Raw genomic sequence first — 12700 nt, 5'->3', positions numbered from 1 at the left:
CACCAGGGAGGAGGCGAGAGGACAAACCTTTATTAAAAATAAGATCCTACAAAATAAAATGGGAAAGGAAAAGCCCTTTTCCTCTCGCTTCCTCCCTGCACACTTCTGTTGCTTCAGGACTCCCCTGGCTTCAGTCCTTAATGAAAACGAAGGAGTTACGGCAAAGTCCAGGCTGGAAAACAAGGCATTAGGCCACAGGACTGCAGGGAACCTTCTTGGCCATGTATGAAGAGGCAGACACCCGGGAGGGTCTGCGAACTGCGAGTGGATGGGAAGGTCGGGAGGCATCACACAACTCTTCCACCCCTGGAAGAGAGAGAACGCGGGATGTGCAGCCCCTCACCGCTCGCCAGGCCAAGCCCCGCGACACCGACAGGTCCCGAGCGGTGGATACTGAGGCACGAGCCCGACTGAGCCTGGCTCTGCCCTGTCCTCCTGCTCACAACCACAAACCACCTGCAGTTCTGGGGGAACCTTTTCCTGGAGGCCACTCACTTCACACCAACCCCGGAGAGCCCCAGCGTGAGCCCAAGGCACCGCCCAGAGCCCTCCGCTCCCCGGCGGGGTCCGCGCGCCGCCTCACCCCATCGCTCCGGCTCACTGCACCAGTCGGTAGGTGATGTACCGGCCCGCGGTCTCGCTCGGTCTTATGATCTTCACCACCTAGAAGGCCGGAGGAAGGAACTCATGAGGGAGAGAAGCTGGCGGCAACCTTCCCCCACAGGGCTTCTCTGCCCGAGGCAGACGTGTCACGTCTGCCGGCTGCCACCAGCCGATTCAGCCGAGGCTGCTGTCTCCTTGCCGGGAGCCTGCCCAGCTCACACACATCCCTGCCTGACCTACAACAGCTTTTCCATTTGAAAGAGCCGCCCCTCCTGTCTCCAGGAGCTCTGACACACTGCAGAGGGTCTCCCCTCCCTGCCCTGCCCGCAGGGAACTGCTGGCTGAGCCTACTTCTCTCTTACCTGACCGCGCTTTATTCCGAAGTACCGCGCCACAGGATCCCCCGCCTGTATCCTCGGGAGCTGGTTCTCTCTCAGCTTACTGCGCCCGAGTCAAGGAGGAGCTCACCCAGCAGAGCAGGCGACAGGCCCAGAGGCCAGGGTTAGCACAGCTCACGGAACAAACCAGCAAACCCTCGTGGGCGGATGTGTTTTCAGCCCAAAGCAAGCACGCCTCACACCCAGGCAGGAAGGGAAGGAACAAACAAAGGATACTATCGGGCCAGCAGCTCGGTTACTTCTTCCTTTGTCATGACAACGTGCTCCGGGACCAGCTGTAAACAACAGGCGAGAGAGACCCTATGGTTAGAAAGCCAGAGAGGGCGACTGGCTCCTCACAGCGCCAGGAGAAGCAAAACGTTTGTAAGGAAGAAAACTACGACCGTGTCACTCAGCCCTTCCAGCCGAGAGAAGGTCTCTGGGAGCAGCCCGAGCCGCAGCCCAGCACGCCCGACACCGCTCACCTCGTGCTCGGTGATGTTGATCAGAAGCTCTTGCTGCAGGAACTGCTCCAGGATGTATTTGGGAGCCATATCCACCAGGGACTGGAAAGGGAAGGGTCTGTCAGACGGGATGGCCCTGCCTGGCCCAGATCCGCTCCACACCCCACACCGGTCACGGCAGCGCAGGATCGCTGCACTGGCGCTCACACAGGTACAGCCACGCGGGCGAACAGCACACAGACCCCTCGGCCGCTGGCAAACCCCCTCCCTTCTCTCACCAGCCTCCTGACCGGCCCTCAGCTGCTCTTCTGCAGCCAGAACCAGCTGTTCTGGTTAAATACACTCAGCAAGAGCCTGCACTAAGGCACAACCGGCTTTAGCAAAAGGTCTCATCTAGAAGGAAATTCTGGGCTTTTATATACCTAAAGTGGCACTGAAAAACTGAGAGGCAAAACACGCCCGGAGCACAATAACCCCGACGCTCCGGCAGCCGCCCTTCACGGCGCGTGGTACCTGCTTCGCCGACGGGGTCATGCCCTGCTGGACCACGATCAGCGCCCGAGTGATGTTCTCCTCCTGCATCCGCTGGCAGTACATCTTGATCGTCTTTATCCCAACCTTGGGCTCCTCTGGGGAAGGACCCAGCCCCCGCGTTACAACGAGCCCTCCCACCTTCCGTCAGCCCCCCCAGCAGCACAGCCAGCCCCAGCCCGGGCCGGGCTCGGCTCACCCGGGAAGAAGACGAACATCTGGTCGGTGGGATCGTCGTTGTGAGCCACCAGCACGGTCAGGTCAGTGCGGCGCGGCCGGCCCTCGCTGGGCTTGTCCCCGAACTGCGCCTTGAACTCCTCCAGCGTCTGGTCCAGCTCGTCCTGGGTCACCAGGTACCCGCGGTCGTGGCAAAGCTGCGGGGAGCGCCCGGGGGTCAGGCGGCCCGTCCGCGCCGCTCCGCACCGGCCCCATGGTGGCCCCCGGGACGGGCCGCCCGGCCGCTGCGCAGCCCCTGCCGCCCCGCACCCCGCCGGGGCTGGCTCCCCGCGGCCCCGAGCCCCCTCACGGCCGCGGCCCGGCCCCGCCGCCCGCACCTGCATGATGGTCTTGCGGATCTTCCACAGCCGGTACGTCTCCTCCTCGTCGTCCATGGCGCCCGCCGCCGCAGGCCCCCGCGGGCTGCCCGCACTAGTGCCTGTCCCGCGCAGCGACAGGCGGCGCCGGGGCAGCCGTGGGGGCCTGGGGCGGCGGCTGCTGGGAGCTGTAGTCCGCCGCGGGCCGCCTCCCTCCCGCCCCTTGCGCGGGGGACGCCCCGGTCCCTCTCGGTCCCCCGGTGTCTGCGCCCCCGCCCGGGACGGGCCGCGGGCTCGCGGCCGCCACAGGGAAACCGCCGCCGCAGGGGGCCCCGGCCCGCAGCGCCCCGCCGCCTGACCACGCCCCCCCGCCCCTTGGTCTGTCCCTGCCCCCCGCCGCCGCCGCCATGGTCTCGCCCGCCTCGCTGATAAACAGCCCCGCGGCCACCCCGCCCACCCTGCTCTTCCATTGGTCAGCTTCCCCATCCATCGACCACTCGAGCACGCCCCTGTGCGCTCTGACTGGCTGCGCGGCCGCACGGGGCGGTATCTCCGGGCGTTCGGGCCGTCGATTGGCTGAGGGGCCGGGGGTGGCGGGGCGCGATGGGATGGGGCCGGGCGGTGCGGCGGGCGCTGCTGTGCGGGGCGGCGGCGGCAGCGCGGAGCCCGGTGCGGAGCATGGTGAGCGCGTGGGTCAGCGCGGCGCGGCGGGACCCGCTCCGCCCCGGGGCTGACGCGGGGGGGGGCTGCGGGTCGGGGGCTTTGCCGGGCTGCCGTGGGGTGCCCGGGGCGAGCGGCGGGGGCTGAGGCGGGCCGGGGCGGGGACGCAGACAACCGGGAACCGCCGCGGCTGCGGGAGAGGGACCCCCGCGCCCCCCTCCCAGCGAGCGGGGAGGCGGCCCGCAGCGGAGGACGAGCCCTGGGGGGAGCCCGTGTGCCGCTCGGGGAGGCGCAGGGCGCGGGGCCGGTGGCTGCGGGGTGTCCCCGGGCGGTAACGGGGGGGGCAGCCCCCGGTGACGGCGGCCCCCGCGCCCCCGCAGTGTGCCCAGGCGCAGGACTGGCGCTCGGCCAAGGCCGTCTATGACTTCCACGCTCGAGACATCGATGGCAACGACGTCTCCCTGGAGAAGTACCGGTAGGAGGGAGGGGCCGGGCGCCGCTCGGCCTTGGGGCGGCGGCGGAGGGGGCTCGGGGGAGGGACGCGGCGCCGGGCGCTGATTAAGCCTCAGCCGGACGATCCGTTGCGTAACCCGGGAGAGCAGCCGCTGTGCGGGCGCCTTCCCACCTCCTCACCGCTGCCGGGGGAACGGCTGCTGATTCCCCCCCGTTCCAGGGGCTACGTCTGCATCATCACCAACGTGGCCTCGAAATGAGGCAAAACCGCTGTAAACTACACTCAGCTCGTTGACCTGCACGCCCGATACGCTGAGAGGGGTTTACGCATCCTGGGCTTTCCCTGCAACCAGTTTGGGAAGCAGGTACGGGGGGCGCGGGGCGAGGGCTGCGTGGGGCTGGCCGGGCCCCGTGCGCGGCCCCGGGACGCTCCGTGTGCCCCCCGGGTGTTGCCTTCCCCAGGAGCCCGGGGACGAGGCGCAGATTAAGGCGTTTGCTGAAAACTACGGTGTGAAGTTTGACATGTACAGCAAGATCGACGTCAACGGGGACGACGCCCACCCGCTCTGGAAGTGGATGAAGGAGCAGCCCAAGGGAAGAGGCACCCTGGGCAAGTGAGTGGGGACGGGGGGCTGCGGGAGCCACCCCAGCGGGCCTGGAGGGGTCGGCTCTGGGCCGCTCTGTCCGAGCGGGTGGCCTGGCTGCACCACGAGGGTTTTCTGCCACAGTCTCACTCCTGTTTTTTCTCTCCTAGTGCAATAAAATGGAACTTCACCAAGGTAGGATAGAGCTGCCCCGCTCCCGGGCACGCCTGGGTCACCCTCACCCTTTGGGGGGGCGGCGGGGAGGCCCTGAGGCGTTGTAGGGAGGAGGGATCCTCACGCGCAGGCTCCGCTCTGTGCGGTTACCCTGGATGTCGGGGTAGGAGCGTCCCGAGGGGCTCCTGTGCTGTCCTGGTCCCTGTGCCTGGAGCCCCCCAGCAGCCCCCAGCCCTGTCCCAGAGCGGCAGTAACCAGCTGAGGGGGGAGCAGGTCTGCCAGGGGCTACAGCTCTGCAGGCAGGATCTGCCACAGCCCAGCCCCGCCATAAACAGCTCCCGGGGCCGCTCTGCCGCTCTCCCGGGGCTGCAGAGCCCGTGTCAGAGCTGGGCTCGCTCACCCGGGTGCTGCTTTGCTCCCGCAGTTCCTCATTAACCGGGAGGGCCAAGTGGTGAGGAGGTACAGCCCGATGGAGGATCCCTACGTAAGTGCTGCGGGGGCGGTTGGCAGTACAGCTCCGCCTGGCCCTGGGAGAAGGGGAAGTGTGACAGTGGCAGCAGGTCTCAGCAGAGAAACGCCGCAGTGCTGGGGCCGAGAGCTGCCCTGGCACAGGCTCCGTTGCCGTGTCTTGACTCTCTTCCTCCTTTGGCTGGGGGAGAAAAGGCCCCCCCGTGCCCCGGGGGGTGGCTGGGGCACCAGGGAAAGCAGGTGCCCAGCACAGGGTGGGTGGGTGGTTCCAGGCAGTCCCTTGGGGTGGGACGGAGGGGGCTTCAGGCATGTTTTTGGGGCAATGACGTTCTCATAGCGCGACGCTCCCTTCTCGCAGGTGATCGAGAAGGACCTGCCTCTCTACCTGTAACCTGCTCCTCTCCCCCCTGCGCTGTCCCTTGGCCCCAGCGCCGGCCTCCCGCGGCCGTGGCGGCTTCTCCTCCAGCCCCGATGACGGTCTGTCTCCAAGCCAGCTCGCTGGTGAGGCGGACCTGACCATGTGGCGTGCAGCTGCTGGAAGAAGGCTCCACGGGGCCGGCGGCCGCTGCTGGGCAGCCCCTTTTCTGCGGGCATAAAGCAGGATCTGGGGTCCCCTTGCAATAAAGGTGTTAGAAATGAGGGGTTGTGTGTGGCAGCGAGTGGTGGATGGGGCTGGGCTGCTCCCAGGGAGAACCCGGGGCTGGGCTGCTCCCAGGGAGAACCCGGAGCTTTGCAGGGGAGCCAAGACCTTACACAACTCCTGAGCCCAGCAGGGATAATCCTCATTAGTGCCGAGACAGGGATTGCACACAAATCCCGGGTCAGGCGCTGCTCCCCAGGGGTTCACACGGGAAAAACGGAGCAGGGGGAGGCGCATGTGTCCCCTGGGACCGCAGCTGGGGCCTGGCCCTCCTGGGACCCTCCCTCGCCCTAAACCAACGGGCACCTGCCCCGATGAGGCAATGGGGTAGTTTTTCTCTGGGCAGCACACCCTGGCCCTGATACCCCCCCCCGGCCCCGATACCCCCCCGGGCCCTGGCAGGGCAGCAAAGGGGCTGGTTCCAGCAGTGGCGCAAGCCCCAGCCAGGGGCAATTACTGCGAAACAGAACCGAGCTGCGTCGGGACGTGGTGAAATACCTCACGTTGCCAGAGACGTGCAGGGCCACGGCTGCCTCCATCCTCCTCGGGACGCCTCGGCTGCAGCTCCTCAGTGCTTGCCAAAGCGCAGCCGTGTCTGGCCAAGCCCGGGGAGGGCCCGCAGCTCCCATGGGTGGGGAGAGCTCGTGTTTTACAGGTGCTTTGCTGTGCAGGAGCTGCTGGCTCTCCCCTTAACATCTATGGCCCACCTCGGGGAGCCCTGTCCTTGCTGTGGGGCCAGGGGCGGAGTGGGGAGGAGCTGCAGGGTCCTTGCTGGGGTCCCCCCCAGCCTGACCCCCCCCCCGTGCCTGCAGCCTGGCACGTGAGGATGGCGGGAGGACCCTGCTCCAGCCTGCCTGGCCGCTCGGCCCCCCGGGGTGGGAGCTGCCCCACAGCCCCGGCGGCAGCACGGCACTGCCCGGTCACACAGAGCGAGGTGCCAACAGCTCCTCCGTGACCAGCACCCGTGGCTCGTCCCTGTCCCCCCTTCCCCTGGGGACAGAGAGGGGCTGGCAGTGCCTGGGTGAGATGTCCCGGCAGAACACGCTGGAACAGCAGCTCCTTTATCTGTTCGCCCCAGCGAAGCCGGGAGGGAGCAGCCCCACCCAAGGCTGGTGCCTGGGTTGGCTCCAGGGAGGATCCTCCTCCCCACAGCCCCTGCCCGGCTCGGGACAGCCATCCTCAGCCACCAGAGCTGGTGACACAGGAGATAGATGAACTCCAGCGGGACCCTGGCTCTTGGGTTCCCAATCCGAGTCCCAGATGGGATCCTGGGGCAGGGCTGGAGAGATGGACAGACAGACAGAGAGCTGGGACTTACAGACATCTCATACGTGGCTTCCTTTCCATTTTTACTGAGCAGAATGAAAAATTATTCTTCTGAGGCAAGTAGAAAATTCAGGAATTATTAGTCAAAGGCACATATTCTAAAAAAATCTCTTTACATATATACATCTCAATTAATTATAAATACACATAGAAAAACAAAGGCAAACAACAAGCGGATTAAAAAGTGCTAACAAAAAGGTGGAAGGGAAGAAAAAAAGGGACTCATTTAAAAACACATACAATCAGTAGGACACCTGCATAATAATTTAGTTAAAAGATATTGTTACATATTATTAACCCTGACAAAAACACAGGATCGGGGCAGGGAAGGGCTTCCTCGAAGGTGCTCTCTGTCTTCCCAGAGACCAGGGAGGGACAATTGCATATATTTTAAAGTCAAGGTCAAAGCCACCAGATAAGGCTCCGGGTGACGGCGGGTGCCTCCTTTCTCCTCGCTATTCCTGAGTTTAAGCCTCTCTGAAATGGGTTTTCCCGGCGCCCTTTTCTCTCCTGGCTGAGAACTCGGCAAGCGCCGAGGGGACGATCCAGGACCCGGGGGAAGGCAGGGCCCCCCCCGCGCTGGGGTGGATGTGAAATAGAGGAGGGTCTGGGAAGGGGAGAGCCTGGCCCTGCTCGGGGCTCGGGAAAGGCTGTCCCGGAGCCCCGAGAACGGGGGGATCCCCGTGGGGCTGCCGTGAGCGGAGCTGCGGGGTGAGCACAGAGCTCCCGGGGCAGCAGCAGGGCCCGGGGGGCACACGGGGGCTCCGGTCTTTGGTGTTTACTTTGAGGTAAGGAGGTTTCTGTGAACGCAGTAGAAGGCAGCCCCGGCCAGGCGGGCTGGGGGGGGCAGATGCCAGCTGGGGAGGGCGGGGGGGTAAGGACAAGCCCCCCAAGAGGAAGGGCAGGGACCAGAGCAACCCCACAGCTGAGCCCACGCGTGCACCGCGGGGGGCAGGTCCCTGGTCTCAACGCACTGGGGAAGGCAGGTGCCATCTCAGCAGGAGCGGGGACACCGGGGACACTGACCCAGAGCACTCCCCAACGGCAAACAGGGCGCTGGGCCAGTCCCCGAGCCCTGGGGGGGGACACGGCTCCCTGCCCGGAGGAGGGGACTCCAGAGACGCTGCTGGAAGAGGGGTGGTGGCAGAGGTGGCTGGAGGCCACCCCCGTCCTGGGGAGAAGGCAGCTGGCACGGGGCCGCGGGCAGGGGGTGGCTGGGGCAGTGCTGGGCAAAGGAGACCTTTGCTCTTTGGTACTGGGGGTTGAGTCTGCAGCAGGAGCAGCGACGCTGCGCAGCCTCGGCGCTCGCCGGGGAGCTCTGCCCTTCTGGGGCCTGGGAGCAGCTCCCACCAAGGGTAGCGGTGGGCAGGGCTGGGCACCCAGATCCAGACACCCGGGCGCGTGTCCACGGCCCGGCCAAGGACAAGCCCTGCGGAGCAGGACCGGTGGGGTGGCCAGGGCAAAGGACATCACGCACAGCAAGAAGTAGGACAAAGCACGGCCAGCCACAGCGACCCGGCGAGGCTAAAGTGCAGGACAGGCTGATGGGACACGTGGCCCTTCTGCGCCGGGGAACCCCCCGTGGTCCCGGTGTGGCCAAGCTCTGCCACACTCACAAGCTCTGCCACGATCCCGACAAACAAGGCGCGGGTGCAGCCAGCTCCTGCCCTGTGCCGCGGGGCTCGGGCAGCCCCAGGGGTGTCCGTGTCCCTCCCCGGCGAGGGCAGAGCAGGCACAGACAGCGCTGCTTCTCTCAGCTGTGCCTGCTCAGCCCTGCCCAGAGGGACACGAGCTCAGCGGCTCCTGGCTCCTCGGGGCCAGCATCCCCTTCCCCCTCGCCCCTGCCTTCAGGCCAGCCCTCCAGCGCAGCCTCAAGGCCCGCAGCAGGGCTGGGGCGGCCCAAGAGGGAAGCTGGCAGCAGCCGACGCCAACACGGTTCGCTCCGCCAGCTCCCGGGGGACCAGCTCTGGGCTGGGGGCTGGGGAAGGCAGGACCCAGCTCGGGAACTCAGTAGTCTGCAGGGGGACGGGCGCGGAGGAGGGGGCGTCTCTCCTCAGTCCCACACGGGCACCAACCTCTGAGCAGGACTCAACACAGCAGAGACCATCAGTCCAGATCAGCTGAACTTGGCAGCACTCAACTCCCCTCAAGCGCATGTTATATACACATCTACACATGCCTGACTGTGTATTATATATATAAATAAACTTTGCTTTAAGGAACTATAGGTTGTTTTTTTTTTTCCCCTCCCTCAAAACCAGAGAAGGGTCAGTCCAAAGCAGTAGAAAAGCCGGGGCTCCCCAGCTCTCACCTCTGTGCCAAGGACGCGGTCGCCTGGCAGGCCCCGCCGGCCGTCAGAAGTCTGGGAACGGCCCGCTGAACTGGATCACGCTCTGCCGCTCCTGGGGGAGCATGTTCTCCTGGGGGGCCACGTTTAACGTCCTCAGCATGTCCTCCAGGATCTCTCTGAAGTTGATATTCCCATCCTGCTGGACAAAATCTTCCTGCTGCTGCAGTGTCTGCAAGGGCCCCGGGTGAGGCAGGGGCAGGGGGTCGTGCAGCGAGGAGCTCAGGGGCACGGTCCCCTCCAGGACAGGGGCCGGGCTCTTGAAGGCAGAGGGGTGGCTGAAGCCAAAGGGCAACCTGTGCTGCTGGTGTGGCTGGAGAACAGGCTCCGAGGGGAAGCACAACACAGCGGGCTCGGGGTTCATCACCACGTCGGGAATGCTGGCGCTGGGAGGGCTGTAGGTCAGGTCCAGGATCTCGTCCTGGCGCAGGGAGTGCGCGGGCAGGGGCACCCCGGGCCCCGTCTGCGGGAGCTCCAGGGGCGGGGGCAGGATGTGCAGCGGCAGGGGGAACGGCGGGCTCTGCTCCTGGGCCTGGAGGAGGCGGTTGTGCTTTCGCTTCACGTTCTCGTCCATCTGCTTCAGCTCCTCCAGCACCTTCCGGACACAGCTCTCGGGGATCTTGATCCCTGAGGGAGGAATGTGCATCAGCCCCCAGAGCTGTCCCCAGTGGGAAGGGACAGGGCGCAGCGGGGACAGAGGGGTGGGCAGCACCACTGGGGCCCCTTGCCAAGCACACTCCCGGGCTGCGGAGCAGGGAGACGGGACGGGGGGGCCAGAGCAAAACCAGCCCCACAGCAGGCTCCTATCCAAGGGAGGGGGCAGCTCAGGCCTGGCTCACACCCCCTGCCCAGTGCCCAAACACACGCCGGGGTAGCCCCAGCTCCCCTCCTTCCCATGGGGTCACCTACGCAGCGGGTGCTTCCAGGCCAGAACAAGTCCCCTTTTAGGAGGGGAACCTTGCCACTGGGCAGCTGGACCCCTTCTTCCTTCTCCTAAAGCATCCTGCTCCCCTTCCCTCTCCCACACTTCACCCACCGACTTGTTTCTTCTTCTCCTTGGTCTTGAGGCGGACGATCTGCAGGTAGCTGGTGTTGGTGACGTCCGCCATGATGCTGGCGATCTTGCTCCAGACCCGCAGCAGGGCCCCGCACAGCATGTAGTAGTGCAGCAGGCGCATGCCCTGGCAGCACTCCTTCCCCTCCTGGATCAGCTTGCAGCTCCTGTTCCTGCAGTCCAAACGGGAGAAAACCCCTCGAATCAGCACAGGCCCCCACGGCAGAGCAGGATCCCCCTCCCCGCAGCCTCCCTGGCGTGGCCCTTCACCACTGCCACAGCCAGGGACCCCTCCCCAATGCCAGCTCTGCCCTGGGGAGGGCAGGACAGCCTGGGGCTGCAGATGCCCTCCTTACCAGGCAGCATGGTTGCACTTCTTCAAGGAGAAGTGGTAACTGCTCTCCCAGTGCTCCTTGGCTTCCTCGGGCAGCACCTGCAGAAGAAACAGAGCGTTGGCGACCTCCCACTGCCCAACACGCAGCTGAGACTTGAAACCCAGGGCTGGGAGTCAGGACACCCGGGTGCTAACGCCAGCTCTGCCCACCCCACAACAGGACTAGGAGGAGTTCTGAAGGGGTTACAGCAGATGTCCTTCCAGAGCCACCCCTGCCCAGAGAAAGAGGCTCTTCCCTCTCCCCGCACTGGGGGCTGCAGTGCCCACCTACCCGCCGGTACTTCTTCTGCAGGCTGTCCAGGCTCTCGGGCTTGCTTTGCTTCCCAATATTTGGCTTGTAGAGGATGAAGTTCTTGCCGCGGCTCTGCTCTGCCAGCAGACAGGTGTGTTTGCAGCCTCGCATCTGTCGGGGCAGAGCTGATGGTTACAGTTGCAGCCTCTCGCCCCAAGCCCGTGTATCTCTAAGCTAACCCCCTTCCTTCCAGGATGGAGGTTCCTGGAGGCATCTCCCAGCCCCCAGGGAGAGGTCAGACACAGACCCCTTACAGCCACGGCACACCTCCCGCCAGAGTCACCCTCCAAGCTGAGGTGCCACCCTGGCAGAGCCCCGGGACCCACCTTGTAGGAGAGGTAGAACCCATCGAAGGGTCCTGTCAGTTTGAGTGACTTCTCATAAGCTTCCTCCCACTTCAAGCCTCTGTCAACGCTGATCTAAACAGGGACAAGCAGAGGGATTCTGTAACTTCATGGGGCAGGACAAGCGCGTCAGTGTGTGTCTCACACATCTCACCCTCCACACAAACCAGAAACAGGCACCGCCAGACTGCCCTCCCACGCGTGGCAGCCCCGAGCCCCCGGGGCAGGGCAGGGCCCTTCCTTGCCTGCTCTGTGTACCTCCCACCACCAGTCACCTGCTCATGACCAAGGCAGATGTGACACAAACATGACACAATGCCACGGGGCGTGGGGAGGGACCCAGCAGCTCACAGCGCCAGACTGGGAAGCACTGGAGAAGACTGGACTGCAGAGAGAGCTGTGCAGGCTGCCTACCTTATAAAACACGACCTGCCCATCCTGCGGGTGCCCAGGGGTCAGGAAGACCTCCTTGCTCTCCTCGTAGATCTCATCCACTCCTGGGGCTAAATCTGTAGAAGGAGAAGAGACTGCTGTAAGAGACACCTTCCCGTACCACCTCCTCTCCCTGCAAGATCTGTGCTGTGTGGGGACACCGCAGTGCCCGAGCTGGCCGTGGCACCGCCATCAGTCAGCACAGGGAGGAGCAGAGAACCCCCGGGGTGCAGCAGGGAGAGGTCTGGCCACCCCTCCCTCTCCGTACCTAGGATGCCCATGTCGTATTTGCCCTCCTTCTTGTCCTTTTCAATCAGATAGTCAAAGGTGTCAGAAAAATACTGGAAGAGCATGTTCTGCTTGTCCACCTCCAGACCCAGGATGCGGTTCAGGAACTTGGTGATGGAGCAGTCTGCAAGAGCGCGGGGGGGTCAGGGAACAGAGCGCAGCTGGGCACAGAACCCCCCAGCAGGCTCCCAGAGAGCCACCCAACAGCCACCCAACGTCCCCTCCCGACGGCAGCACAGCACTGATGCACAAGGGAGAAGCCCACGGGCTGTTCCTCCAGGCTGTGGTGAGCTGCCACGATGTGATCTGCTCCCCGCAGGACCTACCCCTCAAAGCAAACACCCTGCCCCAGCTGCACAGCGAACCCCTTGAGGCCACACTCCCATGCAGAGGGCCCAGGGGGGCCATGACACCCCCGCCTCTTTCATTTCTCCCCTACTTTGGGCAGGAAAAGCGTGACACATACCCTTCTCCACTGAGACAGTGCCATACTTCATCTGATTGCAGCAGACCCCCACGGAGATGAGACCTTGCTTCATTTCTGCAATGGCAGAAGACAGGTTGTGCATTTTGGGGTTGAAGCTCCCCGCAGCAGTCCTGCGGGGCTGCTTCCCCTCCAGCTGTGACCAGTATTTCACCGCTGAGACTCTCCCAGACTGTTTCCCCCCACGCCTGGCAGGGTGACATGCCTCTAGGTGGCCAATCGCCTCGCTCACTGGTGAGCTGCTAAGCCAGT

At 64.6% G+C, this 12700-nt stretch overlaps 3 protein-coding genes across 4 annotated transcripts in view; 1 reads left to right on the top strand and 2 right to left on the bottom strand.

Moving 5' to 3' along the window:
• Positions 1–10: 10 nt before the first annotated feature.
• POLR2E (RNA polymerase II, I and III subunit E) lies at positions 11–2638 on the bottom strand. Its single transcript, XM_068420436.1, has 8 exons — positions 2530–2638; positions 2175–2349; positions 1958–2073; positions 1466–1546; positions 1218–1276; positions 966–1044; positions 584–663; positions 11–306 (listed from the first exon to the last, which is right to left on the bottom strand). Exons 1-7 carry the CDS (start codon positions 2584–2586, stop codon positions 598–600), a joined length of 633 nt encoding a protein of 210 aa, XP_068276537.1. The 5' UTR covers positions 2587–2638; the 3' UTR covers positions 11–306; positions 584–597.
• A 463-nt stretch (positions 2639–3101) lies between these two features.
• Positions 3102–5486, top strand: GPX4 (glutathione peroxidase 4). The gene is made up of 7 exons (XM_068420509.1): positions 3102–3189; positions 3549–3643; positions 3842–3986; positions 4084–4235; positions 4376–4400; positions 4804–4863; positions 5206–5486. The coding sequence occupies exons 1-7, from the start codon at positions 3112–3114 to the stop codon at positions 5236–5238; spliced, it is 588 nt and encodes a 195-aa protein (XP_068276610.1). The 5' UTR covers positions 3102–3111; the 3' UTR covers positions 5239–5486.
• Positions 5487–6945: 1459 nt separating this feature from the next.
• Positions 6946–12700, bottom strand: part of SBNO2 (strawberry notch homolog 2) — a 53694-nt gene continuing 47939 nt past the window's right edge. Inside the window, exons 25-33 of one of the 2 annotated variants that reach the window (XM_068420508.1) lie at positions 12431–12505; positions 11945–12088; positions 11659–11753; positions 11227–11319; positions 10880–11011; positions 10571–10647; positions 10197–10387; positions 9457–9787; positions 9177–9299 (exon numbers count right to left, since the gene is read on the bottom strand). In XM_068420508.1, the coding sequence (XP_068276609.1) occupies positions 9257–9299; positions 9457–9787; positions 10197–10387; positions 10571–10647; positions 10880–11011; positions 11227–11319; positions 11659–11753; positions 11945–12088; positions 12431–12505 (1181 nt within the window). In that variant the 3' untranslated portion in view covers positions 9177–9256. Of the gene's footprint in view, positions 9788–10196; positions 10388–10570; positions 10648–10879; positions 11012–11226; positions 11320–11658; positions 11754–11944; positions 12089–12430; positions 12506–12700 lie in introns of both variants that reach the window. The other variant, XM_068420506.1, reaches the window with a different exon arrangement.

The sequence above is a fragment of the Nyctibius grandis genome, chromosome 31, assembly GCF_013368605.1.
Source record: "Nyctibius grandis isolate bNycGra1 chromosome 31, bNycGra1.pri, whole genome shotgun sequence".
In the NCBI taxonomy this organism is placed as follows: domain Eukaryota; kingdom Metazoa; phylum Chordata; class Aves; order Nyctibiiformes; family Nyctibiidae; genus Nyctibius; species Nyctibius grandis.
The sequence above is the reverse complement of the archived record's forward strand: the minus strand, read 5'-3'. Positions and strand labels throughout refer to the sequence as shown.